Genomic DNA, 15,930 nt, shown 5'->3' with positions numbered 1-15,930 from the left:
AGATCAAAACATCCAACACCGCGGAGACACCATCACGTGTTTCTCAACGCAAGCAATAAATAGCAAGGTCTTTCACCGGGAAGGAACAACCACGGGAAGGGCAGCATCCAAAAAGGAAAACCACCTATGCCAAAACATGGTATCCATCCACAGACAGCTGTTTCGGGGTATTTGCCCCTCACTACTAGGCACTGCTCCTAATAGCCAGTTTCCTACTCCACACTAATGAGGGGCAAATACCCTGAAACAGCTGTCTGTGGATGGATACCATGTTTTTGCATAGGTGGTTTTCCTTTTTGGATGCTGCCCTTCCCATGGTTGTTCCTTCCCGGTGAAAGACCTCGCTATTTATTGCTTGCGTTGAGAAACACGTGATGGTGTCTCCGCGGCTTTTCTACATGCATTTGCATATTTCCCATAAGGGATGGCAACAGTGTTCTGGATCACTGCGTTAAGAAACATCTCCTCTATTAGACCTCGTTCACACGTTATTTGCTCAGTATTTTTACCTCAGTATTTGTAAGCTAAATTGGCAGCCTGATAAATCCCCAGCCAACAGGAAGCCCTGCCCCCTGGCAGTATATATTAGCTCACACATACACATAATAGACAGGTCATGTGACTGACAGCTGCCGTATTTCCTATATGGTACATTTGTTGCTCTTGTAGTTTGTCTGCATATTAATCAGATTTTTATTTTTGAAGGATAATACCAGACTTGTGTGTGTTTTAGGGCGAGTTTCATGTGTTAAGTTGCGTGTGTTGAGTTGCATGTGGCGACATGCATGTATTGACTTTTGTGAGATGAGTTTTGTGTGGCGACATGCGTGTAGCAACTTTTTGTGTCGAGTTGCATGTGACAGGTTAGTGTAGCAAGTTTTGTGCATGGCGAGTTTTGCGCGTGGCGAGTTTTATGTGTGGTGCCTTTTGAGTATGTGCAAGTTTTGTGTGAGGCAACTTTTGCATGTGTTGCAACTTTTGTGCATGTGGCAATTTTTCCACGTGTGCAAGTTTAGCGTGTGGCGAGTTTTCCATGAGGTGAGTTTTGCACGTGTGGCGAGTTTTGCGTGAGCCTACTTTTGCATGTGGCGAGTTTTGCGCGTGGCGAGTTTTGAGCGGTGACTTTTGTGTTTCGACTTTTATGTGGCGAGGTTGGTGTATGTGTGGTGAAATTTGTGCTGAGGGTGGTATATGTGTTCAAGCACGTGGTAGTGTGTGGTGAGTATCCCATGTCGAGGCCCCACCTTAGCAACTGTACGGTATATACTCTTTGGCGCCATCGCTGTCACTCTTTAAGTCTCCCTTGTTCACATCTGGCAGCTGTCAATTTGCCTCCAACACTTTTCCTTTCGCTTTTTCCCCATTATGTAGATAGGGGCAAAATTGTTTGGTGAATTGGAACGAACGGGGTTAAAATTTCACCTCACAACATAGCCTATGACGCTCTCGGGGTCCAGACGTGTGACTGCAAAATTTTGTGGCTGTAGCTGCGACGGTGCAGTTGTCAATCCCGGACACACGCACACATACACACACACACACACACACACACACACACACACACACACACACACACACACACACACACACACACACACACACACACACACACACACCTTTATATATTAGATGGTCTCCATGCTGGTATGTGCTGCTTCCATTCTGCGCCCTAATCTTGTCATGTGCTGCTACCATCTTGCGCCCTCATCCTGTTTTGTGCGCCTCCATCTTGTCATGTGCTACTCTCTTCCTCTTCCCTCATCCTGTCATTTGCTGCTGCCATCCTGCTCCCTCATCCTGTCATGTGCTCCCATCCAGCACCCCAATCCTGTCATGTGGTGCTCTCATCCTGCACCCCAATCCTGTCATGTGGTGCTCCCATCCTCCGCCCCATTCTGTAATGTGCTGCTCCCATCCTGTCCTCCAATCCTGTCATGTGCTCTCATCCTGCGCCCCATTCTGTAATGTGCTGCTCCCATCCTGCGCCCCCATCCTGTCATGTGCTGCTTCCATCCTGCTCCCCCATCCTGTCATGTGCTGCTTCCATCCTGCTCCCCCATCCTGTCATGTGCTGCTTCCATCCTGCTCCCCCATCCTGTCATGTGCTGCTCCCATCCTGCACCCCCATGTTGTCATGTGCTGCTCACATCCTGTGCCCCCATTCACTGGCCCGGATGCATAACTTACAAAATGGCACCTGAAGTGCGCTATACGCATGCGCCATTTCCAATGGAGGATTCATGTCCCGACCTCCGGCTTGAAGAGACCCCGCGGCAATACCTCATAGGTAAGTTGTTGTGGCGGAGATCGCAGTATGCGCAAACTGCGATCTCTACCGCGATCTCCTCGACCACAATCCTCATCCCTGGATGCGTAACTCTGTGGGGTCCAGACTGTGCAGGAGCGTCGCGCAGTCTATAAAGGCTTCAGACAGAGTGACGTTCCCAGCATTATTTTATAGACTAGCTATTGAACCCGTTCTACGCCCGGGTGGCGAGCATTTATATTGGTATATGGTCTCAAACCTGTCATGTGCTGCTCCATCCTGCATCCCCATCCTGTCATGTGCTGCTCCATCCTGCGTCCCCATCCTGTCATGTGCTCCCATCCTGCGCCCCCGTTCTGTCATGTGCTGCTCCCATCCTGCGCCCCCGTTCTGTCATGTGCTGCTCCCATCCTGCGCCCCCGTTCTGTCATGTGCTGCTCCCATACTGCGCCCCCGTTCTGTCATGTGCTGCTTCCATCCTGCACCCCCGTTCTGTCATGTGCTGCTCCCATCCTGCGCCTCTGTTCTGTCATTTGCTGCTCCCATCCTGTCATGTGCTGCTCCTATCCTGCGCCCCCGTTCTGTCATGTGCTGCTCCCATCCTGCGCCCCCGTTCTGTCATGTGCTGCTCCCATCCTGCGCCCCCGTTCTGTATGTGCTGCTCCCATCCTGCGCCCCCGTTCTGTCATGTGCTGCTCCCATCCTGCGCCGCCGTTCTGTCATGTGCTGCTCCCATCCTGCGCCCCCGTTCTGTCATGTGCTGCTCCCATCCTGCGCCCCCGTTCTGTCATGTGCTGCTCCCATCCTGCGCCCCTGTTCTGTCATGTGCTGCTTCCATCCTGCGCCCCCGTTCTGTCATGTGCTGCTGCCATCCTGCACCCCCGTTCTGTCATGTGCTGCTCCCATCCTGCGCCCCTGTTCTGTCATGTGCTGCTCCCATCCTGCGCCCCCGTTCTGTCATGTGCTGCTCCCATCCTGCGGCACCGTTCTTTAATTTGCTGCTCCCATTCATATGCCCCATAAGATGCTCCATAGTATATGCCCCGTATCAGGTGGCGTAAGTAACAAACAGCTGTGGCATGAAGTGCCACAGCCTCATGCCACAGCAATTTTTTACTTGTGCTACCTGATTCCTTTCCGCCGCCATTTTCTTGGTCCTCCTGCTGGCGGAATCGGCGCCTGCGCAGTCCACGCTTTCCGGCGCCATTTTCTTCAAGAAAATGGCGCCGGAAAGCGCGAACTGCGCAGGCGCCGATTCCGGCAGCAGGACCAAGAAAATGGCGGCGGAAAGGAATCAGGTGACGTAAATTACAAATTGCTGTGGCATGAAGTGCCACAGCTTCATGCCACAGCAATTTGTTACTTACTTGTTACTTACCATTTTCTTCGTCCTCCTGCTGCCGGAATCGGCGCCTGCGCAGTCCGCGCTTTCCTGCGCCATTTTCTTGAAGACACACCTGCAGTGCGCAGGTGCCGCCATTTTCTTTGTCCTGTGTCTTCAAGAAAATGGCGCCGGAAAGCGCGGACTGCGCAGGCGCCGATTCCGGCAGCAGGAATCTGCGCCTGCGCAGTCCACGCTTTCCGGCGCCATTTTCTTGAAGACACACTGCAGTGCGCAGGTGCCGCCATTATCTTTGTCCTGCTGCCGGAATCGGCACCTGCGCACTGCAGTGTGTCTTCAAGAAAATGGCGCCGGAAAGTGCGGACTGCGCAGGCGCCGATTCCTGCTGCCGGGATCGGCGCCTGCGCAGTCCGCACTTTCCGGCGCCATTTTCTTGAAGACACACTCCGGCTCCTCTGCCTGTGACTGGTCAGTCAGAGGGCGGCGCCGGCGCGCATTAAGCGCGTCATCGCGCCCTCTGAACTGTGAACGTCACAGCAGAGGACCCGGGAGACGAAGCCGCACGCAGCGCTGGAACGGGGGACAGGTGAATATACTTACCCTCCTGGCGGTCCCTGCCTCTCTGGTGGAGATCGCGGTGTGCGTTCAGTGTTTACGCATACTGCGATCTCCTGGGAGCGTCACTCTGTGGGGGCCAGACTGCGCCGGCGCTTGCGCAGTCTATAAAGGCTTCGGACAGAGTGACGCTCCCAGCATTATTTTATAGATACTAACTCAGACAGGGATCATATGTGGGAATATGACTGTGCGGTAATTTCATCTCAGAGGTTAGCACTGCAGCCTTGCAGCGCTGGAGTCCTGGGTTCAAATCCCACCAAGGACAACATCTGCAAGGAGTTTGTGTGGGTTTCCTCCAGGTACTACGTTTTTTTTTCCCACATTCCGAAGACATACTGACAGGGAATTTAGATATTGAGCCCCATCGGTGACAGCGATGATAATGGGTGCAAACTGTAAAGCGCTGCGGAATATGTTAGCGCTATATAAAAATACAGATTATTATTATTATTATCTTACATTCATTTTATCAAAGGGCAGAAAAAACAAAAGTGCAAAAATGAAATATCACCAGTCATGTTACATGATTTTTTTTTTTATTTTATTTTCGTAGTTTGATTTCAGAACTTGAGAATGATAAGGAGATTATACTATATACTTGTGCTCCTCAGCTGCTGCAGAACATCATAATCACACTTTACAGCTGTGTATGTGTCCTGTCCATTATCTGGCTGGTGGAGTCAGACGTTTTACTTTTTCTTATACAGTTTTACCAGTTCTCTGCTGGAACACAACGGGAAGGACGATTGCTCTGTCACGGTCATTACCCTGAGGTCCTGGTGGTGGACGCCAGCAGCCTGGAAGTCCTGTACTCGCTCGTATCTAAGATTTCTCCAGACTGGATCAGCTCCATGAGCATCATCCGCTCCCACAGAACTCAAGGTAACGCTTCCACCATCAAGTCCCCGCTATATTTTCTTTATCGCCTCTCATTGGGGGACACAGGAACCATGGGTGTATGCTGCTGCCACTAGGAGGCTGACACTATGCAAATAAAAAAGTTAGCTCCTCCTCTGCAGTGTACACCCCACCGACTGGCATTAAACTCTTCAGTTTAGCTTAGTGTCAGTAGGAGGTGGACATGGGTCTTTCATTAGACCCTTATCTACCTCAATATGCGATTTCTTTTCAGGTTTTCCGGAGGGATACAGGGTGAACAGTCACACCTGTAGTCCCACAATTCGGACTATGAGTACGGTGTGTACTGCCACCCCGTATCCTCACAGATCCCTCACCAGGACCAAGATCCTAGCACACAAGCGTGCTCAGAAGTCCGGTCCTGGCTCCGTCCCCCACCCACTCGCCCACCAGAGCCTGTCGGTCGGAGGAGACGAGGACGTCCATCAGCAGCTCCTATGGACGTCTGATACCTTCTCAAGGTTAGTAGCAGACGACGTGGGATTTTACTAGGTGAGTATTCTAAAGGGGTTCCCAGGACGCAGCGCTTTCTCTGTTCCCTGCGCGGTGGCTCTTTCTGACGTGGCGGGGTAACTTTTCCATGCCCCACCGCGTTCCTCCAGCGCCCCGGCCTCCCGGGGCCTGCTTGCGGTCCCTGGCTCCTAATTTAGGCCCCGAGGCCTACTTGCGGCGCACCTCCTACCCTCCTCCGCGTTCTATACAGCGGCCTCACAGGCGTCGCTCACCTCCACAGCCAGCACCGTTGCTTCCGGCGGTCACCGGCTCCCAATTTAGGCCCCGGCTTTTCCGGGTCCTACTCCGGCGACTCTTCTCCGGCGGCAGCACTCTTTCATGCGGCGGCTGCCACGCCGCTCTGCCGGGCAGCGTCTGCGCCGCGGGGGTTCTTCTCAGCGGTCACCGGCTCCTAATTTAGGCCCCGGCTTTTCCGGGGCCTACTCCGGCGACTCTTAACCGGCTGCAGCGCTCTCTTCATGCGGCGGCTGCCGCGCCGCTCTGCCGGGCAGCGTCTGCGCCGCGGGGGTTCGCAGCGGGCACTGGCTTCTATTATAGGCCCCGGCTTTTCCCGGGGCCTACTTCCGGTTTGCGCGCTCCCTCTCTTCCGGTCTGCGGGCGGGCATTTTTCCCGCCCGACATATTTTTGTCCTGCCCACCAGCGCCTCCGTGGCTGGCTCCTCCCACTTCCTCCAGGGAATGAGTCACTCTTCTGGCGTGCACTCCGCAGCAGCAGCAGCAGCACCAGCTCAGCCCCGCACGTGTTTTTTCCTGTGAGCTCAGCAATCTGCACAGAATACGGCCCCTCAGGACAGGAGTTCTCAGCTGACAAGTGGGACATTTTCCAGGACCGGGTCCGTGAGTAGCTGCACTGCAGACTGACACCCTTCTCTGCCCCACTGTCCCCTAACCCACTGGCATCTTCAGGGATCTCTCAAAATGTCTTCTAAAGGGGGCCGCGCTCGCCCCCCTACCTCTTCATCTTCTGCCCTAGTCACATACTTTGCATGTTCGTCCTGTAACAGCAAACTTCCCTCAGGTCAGTCCTCTCCGCTGTGTCAGTCCTGCAGCAACCCGATTGTTCCCACCGCCCAGGACCCCCCGACTGTTCCGCCCGAGAGTGATCCCCCCATCCCAGGCTGGGCCACCTCTCTGTCACAATTGGTGGCCGATTTAACACGGGTATCTCAAACCTTGGTGTCCGCGCTGGATCGGTTACCCCTGCAGACCCCTGCCGTGGCCAGCGGGTCGCAGGAACCGCCACCCGAGACCTCCTTGCCAAGCTACAAAAGGTCCAGACAGGAACGTCGGTCTGAGTCCTCTTCGCGTTCCATCTCGCCGCCCGGTCCTCCCCCGCGGTTGGTGTCGCACCGTTCCTCCTCCCCTGAGTCAGGCGAGGCCTTATCTGATGCGCCCTCAGAGGAGATTTCGGAGCTGGATCCTAGCCAAATCGCCACCATGAGTGAGTCGGTCCAGAACCTCATTCGGGCTATAAACCAAACATGTGGCATTAAGGATCCCTCTACGGAACCCGCAGATCAGGCGGTTTCGTTTAGACGGGCCAAACCACCTTCAAAATTTTTTGCTCCTCATCCTGAATTCGAGGAAATCCTGGCCAGAGAGAGAGAGAATCCGACCAGACGTTTTCAGAGGGGAAAACGCCTGGGGGTGTTATATCCTTTTTCACCAGATCTTACCGCCAATTGGACGGTCTCTCCCTCGGTGGATCCCCCTGTTTCCAGGCTGTCCCCCAACACGGTACTTCCACTGTCCGGTGGAGCGTCTCTGAAGGATTCTAACGACAGAGTTATAGAATCCTTCGCGAAATCTGCCTTTGAAGCGGCTTCAGCAGCGCTATGCCCAGCCTTTGCTTCCACTTGGGCTTCAAAATCCATCTCAAAATGGGCCAAGGATCTACGGCGAGGTATCCTGGACGGGGCTCCTCCAGCGCAATTAGCGGAACTTGCCAACCAGATTTCCCACGCTGGTGAATACCTGGTTTCCGCCTCCCTGGATGTCGCCTCTTGTGCGGCTCAGGCTTCCAGCAATGCCGTTGCCATCCACCGGACCGTTTGGCTCAAGGCCTGGCAGGCGGACTTGTCCTCCAAAAAGTCCCTCACTAGTCTGCCCTTCCAGGGCTCTCGTCTCTTTGGTTCCCAGCTGGACCAGATCATTAAGGACGCCACTGGGGGCACAAGTTCCCTTCTTCCCCAGGCTAAACCTCGTCGCCCCCCTCCTAGACGACCGTTTCGGCCTTTTCGTCGCTTCGCTGCATCAAACGCCTTTTCCCAGCAGCAACAGAGGCCACAGGCACGTCAAGAGAAGAAGGCGGTGTCCTTCAGGCCCACTCCTTCCTGGCGTCCTCGCTATTCCCAGGGTAGATCGTCCAGGCCCAGGACTGGAAGATCCACCTCCGCATGACTCTCTGCAAGACTCCAGCCCAACTCCCAGTTTGGGCGGCCGTCTTCTCCGTTTCAGGGACATCTGGATTTCCGCAGTAGAGGATGCATGGGTCAGAGAAGTTGTATCCTCGGGATACAAAATAGAGTTCGCCTCCCGACCCAGGGATCGCTTCTTCCAATCCCGTCCTCCAAAAGATCCCGCTCTGGTTCCGGGCTTCTTCGCAGCCATCGCTTCTCTGCTCAAATCCGGGGTAATCGTTCCCGTCCCAGAAAAGGAACGGTACACGGGTTTCTACTCGAACCTCTTTGTGGTACCGAAAAAAGACGGCAAGGTTCGTCCCATTCTGGACCTCAAATTGCTGAACAGGAGGGTTCGCCTGAGACACTTCAGGATGGAATCCCTTCGTTCAGTAATTGCTTCCATGGAGGCTCAGGAATTTCTATGCTCTATAGATATCCAGGACGCCTACCTACATGTTCCAATATTTCCCGGACATCACCGTTTCCTGCGCTTCGCAGTGCAACAAGACCATTTTCAGTTCGTCGCCCTGCCATTTGGTCTCGCAACCGCGCCAAGGGTGTTCACAAAGATCATGGCGGCGCTGATGGCCATCTTGAGAGTCAGAGGCTTGGTCCTATTTCCATATCTCGACGACATTCTCATCAAGGCTCCGTCCTTTGCTCAGGCCCACGAAAGCCTGTCCATTGTTCTCGACACCTTAGCCCGTTTCGGGTGGCTGGTCAACCGGAAGAAGTCCTGCCTTATTCCTTCTCAGCGCATCATCTTTCTGGGCATGCTCTTCGACACTCGTCAGTCCAGAGTCTTCCTTCCCAAGGACAAGAGATCCACCCTTTGTCGGGACATACTCTTGCTCCAGGGTCCTCGGCCTCCCTCCCTCCGATCGGCCATGAGGGTTCTGGGGAGGATGGTAGCTACCTTGGAAGCGATTCCCTTCGCCCAATTCCATTCTCGACCCCTTCAGCAAGCCATTCTGTCTCAGTGGGACAGGTCGGTCTTCTCCCTGGATCGGCCGATCAGACTCTCCTTTCGGTTCAAGCGGTCTCTCAACTGGTGGCTGACGTCTCCTCTCATCTCCCAGGGCAGGTCCTTCCTTCCGGTTCACTGGCAGGTGGTGACAACGGATGCCAGCCTGATCGGCTGGGGTGCGGTTTTTCGCCACCTGACGGTTCAGGGCCGTTGGTCGCCGCAGGAGTCTGCGCTGCCGATCAACGTCCTCGAGATTCGGGCCATCTTTCTGTCCCTCCGCCACTGGGAAAGGATCCTCAGGGGCCTTCCAGTCCGGATCCAGACGGACAACGCCATGGCTGTGGCATATGTCAACCATCAGGGGGGGACTCGGAGCTCCTTGGCCCTTGCCGAGGTATCCAAGATCCTCCTTTGGGCAGAGGCTACGGTTCCGGTGATATCCGCGGTGCATATCCCCGGCGTAGAAAACTGGGCCGCCGACTTCCTCAGCCGCGAGGGTCTCGCGGCAGGGGAATGGTCCCTGCATCCGGAGGTCTTCCATCAGATTTGTCTTCGATGGGGAACTCCGGATGTGGATCTCACGGCGTCTCGAATCAACAGGAAGGTTCCGCAATTCGTCTCCAGGTCACGCGATCCTCTCGCAGTGGGCGTCGATGCTATGGCCATTCCTTGGTCACAGTTCGAGCTACCCTACCTGTTCCCACCCCTTCCATTACTTCCCAAACTGTTGAAGAAGATCAATGCGGAAGGGGTGCCGGTCATCCTGATCGCCCCGGATTGGCCCAGGAGAGCTTGGTTCGCGGAGCTCGTCAACCTTCTCACGGACGCTCCCTGGCGCCTTCCAGACAGGCCCGATCTGCTGTCCCAGGGTCCGATCTGCCACCCGAATTCTCGGTCGCTCAGTTTAACGGCGTGGCTGTTGAGACCGCGGTTCTAAGGGCGTCCGGCCTTTCGGACCGGGTGATTCACACCATGATTCAGGCTCGGAAGCCTTCGTCTTCCAGGATCTACTACCGCACCTGGAAGGCTTACTTCCGCTGGTGCGAGTCCAACCGTGTTCCGCCTATGGTTTTTTCCCTGCCTTCTCTTTTGGCCTTCCTTCAGGCAGGACTGGATTCGGGTCTGGCCCTTAGCTCCCTGAAGGGTCAGGTCTCTGCGCTTTCCATCCTCTTTCAGAAGACCTTGGCATCTCGACCACAGGTTAAGACCTTCTTTCAGGGGGTAGCACACGCCGTCCCGCCGTACAGGGCCCCTGTGGAGGCATGGGACCTAAACCTGGTACTCGACGTTTTGAAGGTTTCTCCCTTTGAACCTCTTAGGGAGATTCCTCTATCAGTTTTATCTTGGAAGGTGGTCTTTCTCGTGGCCATCACGTCCATTCGCCGCGTTTCCGAGCTGGCGGCACTTTCTTGCCGCCCTCCGTTTTTGGTCATTCACCAGGACAAGGTGGTCTTCCGACCCCCACCTTCTTTTCTTCCTAAGGTGGTTTCCACCTTCCACCTCAACGAGGACATCGTTCTACCTTCCTTTTGTCCTGCTCCGACTCATCCTCTGGAGCGATCGTTGAACAAGCTCGACCTCGTCAGGGCAGTGAGGATTTATCTGGATAGAACATCCTCTTTCCGGAAGACGGATTCCTTTTTCGTGATTCCTGATGGCACGCGCAGAGGCCAGCCGGCTTCTAAAGCGACACTTGCTCGATGGATCAGAATGGCAATTTTGGAGGCTTACCGGGTCAAGAACAGAGTGCCCCCTCCTGGGATTAAGGCTCACTCTACCCGGGCAGTTGGCGCCTCCTGGGCGGTGCACCACAGGGCTTCCGCCCTACAGCTGTGCAAAGCGGCAACTTGGTCTTCCATCCACACGTTCGCCAAATTTTACAAGGTCCATACCTACGCATCGGCGGACGCCAGCCTAGGCAGAAGGATCCTGCAGGCGGCAGTGGTGAGTCCTCTGACCTGATGGAAGTCTGTTTTTCCCGCCCTTGGGACTGCTTTGGGACGTCCCATGGTTCCTGTGTCCCCCAATGAGAGGCGATAAAGAAAACAGGATTTTTGGTTGCTTACCGTAAAATCTGTTTCTTGAAGCCTCCATTGGGGGACACAGCTCCCTCCCAATGTTTTCTGTTGTTATCTGTTCTATGACTGTTCTCACGTTACAGTTCTCAAGTTTGTGGTTATGGTTTTTCAACCTTGTTTTATTATCTCCTACTGCTTTCTCACTAACTGAAGAGTTTAATGCCAGTCGGTGGGGTGTACACTGCAGAGGAGGAGCTAACTTTTTTATTTGCATAGTGTCAGCCTCCTAGTGGCAGCAGCATACACCCATAGTTCCTGTGTCCCCCAATGGAGGCTTCAAGAAACAGATTTTACGGTAAGCAACCAAAAATCCTGTTTTTCAACTCCAACATATTTAAAAAAGTCATAGATTTTTTTTTTCCCCGGGAATAGCTTTACTAGTCGGTAAAGAACTGTTCTAGAATCTTAATATTGATGTCTTCTCCTCAGGATAATCCATTACAGTTGTTACAGGGAACCTGTCAGCTAAAAAACAAAACTAAAGCTATTTACCTGCAGGGATCTGCAGCTATATGGCATTTTACTTGTTCTGCTGGTTTATTGGAAGAGCAGCTACAGTGAGAAAAAGTTGTATTCTCCCTTCAGCCGCTTGCTTGCTGGTGTGATGCACAGGTCAGTGAACAGTCACCACTCCCCACACAGTGAGTGCGCGGTAGTCACATGCACACTCCTTGAGTGACAGTCTGCTCTGCAACATGTGTGTATCTGGAGCAGGATGTCAATCCGCATACCAAGGAGTGATTACTGTCGGGCTTACTGTGTGAGAGCCACAAAAATTAATTTAACAAGGGTCCAAGTGTGTGACTAGAGTGATAGTGAGCATGTGTGACCATCACTCCAGTCACTGTTGATCACACATGCTCATTATCGCTCTATTTACTTGTAGTCACACATGCTCATTATCTCTCTATTCACTGATGGTCACACATGCTCAATACCGCTCCAGTCGCTGGTGGTCACGAATGCTTGGTATCACTCCATTCACCAGTGGTGACCCACTACCGCTCCATTCACCGGTGGCAGCGCATGCTTTCTACCGCTCCATTCACCGGTGGCGGCGCATGCTTTCTACCGCTCCATTCACCGGTGGCGGCGCATGCTTTCTACTGCTCCATTCACCTGTGGCGACGCATGTTCTCTACCGCTCCATTTGCCGGTGGCGGCGTATGCTTTCTACCGCTCCATTTACTGGTGGCAACGCATGCTCACTGTCTCTCCATTTGCCGGTAGTGACGCTTGTTCGCTGTTGCTCTATTCACTAGTGGTGACGTGTGCTCCCTATCACTATATTCTCTGGTGGCGATGCGTGCTCTCTGTCGCGCTATTCTCCGGTGGCAACGCATGCTCACTCGCTGTTGTTCCATTCGCCGGTGGCGACGTGTGCTCGCTGTGGCTGCATTCCCCGGTGGTGAAGCATGCTTGCTGTCGCTCCATTCGCTGGTGGTGATGCGGGCTCGCTGTCGCTCCTTTTGCTGGTGATGATGCAGGCTCGCTGTCGCTCCTTTCGCTGATGGCGAGGCTTGCTCGATGTAGCCCCATGCTCCGGCGGCGACGCGTGCTTGCTATTGCTCCATTCGCACTATTAGGCTGGAGTCACACTCAGCGTAAGACAATACGGTCCGTATATTACGGCCGTAATACGCTGAAAAGTCCCCAAAATAGTGGTCCGTAGCTCCTCCGTAGGCAGGGTGTTTCAGCGTTTTTTGCGCATGGCATCCTCCGTATGTAATCCGTATGGCATCCATACTGCGTGTTTTTCTCGCAGGCTTGCAAAACCAACATACGGCTATACAAGGGATCCATTTGTAAAAAAAAAAGAAAAACACATATACTGTGTGTGTGTATGTGTATATATATATATATCTATCTCATTAGACACATATATGTATATATTATTACTTCATACAGCGCTAGATAGCTTTAAAGCCGGTAATTCAATTGCCGGCTTTTGCTATCTCCTTCCTAAAACCCGACATGATGTGAGACCTGGTTTACATACAGTAAACCATCTCATATCACCTTTTTTTGCATATTCCACACTACTAATGTTATTAGTGTGTATATGCAAAATTTGGCCGTTCTAGCTATTAAATTAAAGGGTTAAATGGCGGAAAAAATTGGCGTGGGCTCCCGCGCAATTTTCTCCGCCAGAGTAGTAAAGCCAGTGACTGAGGGCAGATATTAATAGCCTGGAGAGGGTCCACGGTTATTGGCCTCCCCCTGGCTAAAAACATCTGCCCCCAGCCACCCCAGAAAAGGCACATCTGGAAGATGCGCCTATTCTGGCACTTGGCCACTCTCTTCCCATTCCCGTGTAGCGGTGGGATATGGGGTAATGGAGGGTTAATGCCACCTTGCTATTGTAAGGTGACATTAAGCCAAATTAATAATGGAGAGGCGTCAATTATGACACCTATCCATTATTAATCCAATACTAGTAAAGGGTTAAAAAATACACAAACACATTATTAAAAAGTATTTTAATGAAAAAAATCACAAAGGTTGCTGTAATATTTTATTCTACGCTCAATCCACTCACTGAAGACCCTCGCTCTGTAACAAAAAAAAAAAAAGCCAACAACATCCATACCTTCCGAAGATCTGTAAAGTCACACGATGTAAATCCATCTGAAAGGGTTAAAATATTTTGCAGCAAGGAGCTCTGCTAATGCAGCGCTGCTCCTTGCTGCAAAACCCCGGAGAATGAAGGTAAAGTAGGTCAATGACCTATATATATTTACCTTCATTTGCGGTGAGGCGCCCTCTGCTGGCTGTTCCTGGAGCGTGGGAACTTTCCTAGAAAGCTCACAGGCTCGAGTTCATAAGAGGCGCCCTCTGCTGGTTGTCCTCATATGAACTCGAGCCTGGGAGCTTTCTAGGAAAGTTTCCACGATCTATGAACAACCAGCAGAGGGCGCCTCACCGCAAATGAAGATAAATATAGGTCATTGACCTACTTTACCTTCATTCCCCGGGGTTTTGCAGCCAGGAGCAGCTGCATTAGCAGAGTTCGTGGCTGCAAAATATTTTAACCCCTTCAGATGGATTTACATCGTTGGACGTTACAGATCTTCGGAAGGTATGGATATTGTTGGTTTATTTTTTTTTTGTTACAGATCGAGGGTCTTCAGTGATTGGATTGAGTGTAGAATAAAATATTACAACAACCTTTGTTTTTATTTAATTAAAATAATTTTTAATAATGTGTGTGTGTGTTTTTTTTTTTAACCCTTTACTACTATTGGATTAATAATGGATAGGTGTCATAATTGACGCCTCTCCATTATTAATTTCGCTTAATGTCACCTTACAAATCAAGGTGGCATTAACCCTTCATTACCCCATATCCCACCGCTACACTGGAATGGGAAGAGAGTGGCCAAGTGCCAGAATAGGCGCATCTTCCAGATGTGCCTTTTCTGGGGTGGCTGGGGGCAGGTGTTTTTAGCCAGGGGGGGGGGGTCCAATAACCATGGACCCTCTCCAGGCTATTAATATCTGCCCTCAGTCACTGGCTTTAGTACTCTGGCGGAGAAAATTGCGCGGGAGCCCACGCCAATTTTTTCCGCCATTTAACCCTTTAATTTAATAGCTAGAACGGCCAAATTTTGCATATACACACTACTAACATTAGTAGTGTGGAATATGCAAAAAAAATGGGGATATGAGATGGTTTACAGAAGTCACACTGCTGGTCCGTGTGTAATCCGTATTTTTCTGGCTTCCATAGACTTTCATTGGCTTTTTTTTGCGCAATACGGTGACAAACGCAGCATGCTGCGATTTTCTACGGCCGTAGAAAGCCGTATAATACTGATCAGTAAAATACGGCAGATAGGAGCAGGGGCATAGAGAATAATTGGGACGTTTGTTAGGCGAGTTTTACGGACGTAGTTTCTGCACTCATACGTCCATAAAACTCGCTAGTGTGACTCCAGCCTTAGAGGTTTCAGTAGGCAGACCCCCTGGGATCCTATATTAATCATGTCTCCTGCATATAGGTGATGTTGTGTCATCATATTGTGTCATGGCTGATCAGTTTTACTGTGCTTTGACATTGCTGCACTAAGACTTCCATAGCGCCTCTTAGGTGCGTTCTCAGCGACAGCCATGGTGACTGCTTATGTTGCTGTGACTTCACTTCAGATGATCGCTTTTCTTCAGTGACAGTATGGGGGCAGTGATAGTCTGAGACATTGCTTACAGGGGTCTTTAATAGCCGTTCTCTGCAAGCGAATTGTCAGAAGGGATCTTGCCTGCATCCAGCTGATGCCAGCAGCTGAAAGAGGAGCAGTCGGGGAGCGCAGGGGAGGTATTTTTTTTGTATCTGTACCTGAGCAGTGATAAAATACCTGATGAGGAGACTGATCAGACTGAACACTTGCGTTAAATTAAAAGCTGCTTAAAAACTGTTTTTGTTTTGCAGAAGACACAGTTGTAGCCGTCTCGGTCACTGGCATCCTGAAAGTCTGGATTATTACTGCCGAGGTTCACCACATGCAGGTAAGGAAGGTTCCTACTGTGGCATGCAATGGTAAAGAACATGCCTACAACGGTGATCATTGAGTTTCCTTTTTATTGTGAAGCCAACAACAAATTGGACAAAATAACTGAAACTTCAGTGTGCATAACTATTCACCCCCTAAAGTCAGTACTTTGTGGAGCCTCCTTTTGCAGAAATTACAGCTGCAAGTTGCTTTCAATAAGTCTCTGAGACATCTTGCCACTGGGATTTTTGCAGATTCCTCAAGTCAAAAATGCTCCAGCTCCTTCAAGTTAGGTGGTTTCCTCTGGTGAACAGCAATCTTCAAGTCTGATCACAGATT

General features: G+C 51.8%; 1 protein-coding gene across 3 annotated transcripts in view; it reads left to right on the top strand.

Moving 5' to 3' along the window:
• The window catches only part of WDR7 (WD repeat domain 7), a 418,087-nt gene that overhangs the window by 24,245 nt on the left and 377,912 nt on the right, over positions 1-15,930 (top strand). For all 3 annotated transcript variants that reach the window (XM_069746037.1, XM_069746038.1, XM_069746036.1), the window contains exons 5-6: positions 4,934-5,108; positions 15,531-15,607. In XM_069746037.1, the coding sequence (XP_069602138.1) occupies positions 4,934-5,108; positions 15,531-15,607 (252 nt within the window). The remainder of the gene's footprint in view (positions 1-4,933; positions 5,109-15,530; positions 15,608-15,930) is intronic.

Source organism: Ranitomeya imitator, chromosome 1, assembly GCF_032444005.1.
Source record: "Ranitomeya imitator isolate aRanImi1 chromosome 1, aRanImi1.pri, whole genome shotgun sequence".
NCBI lineage: Eukaryota > Metazoa > Chordata > Amphibia > Anura > Dendrobatidae > Ranitomeya > Ranitomeya imitator.
This window is presented reverse-complemented; position numbering and strand designations above follow the sequence as displayed.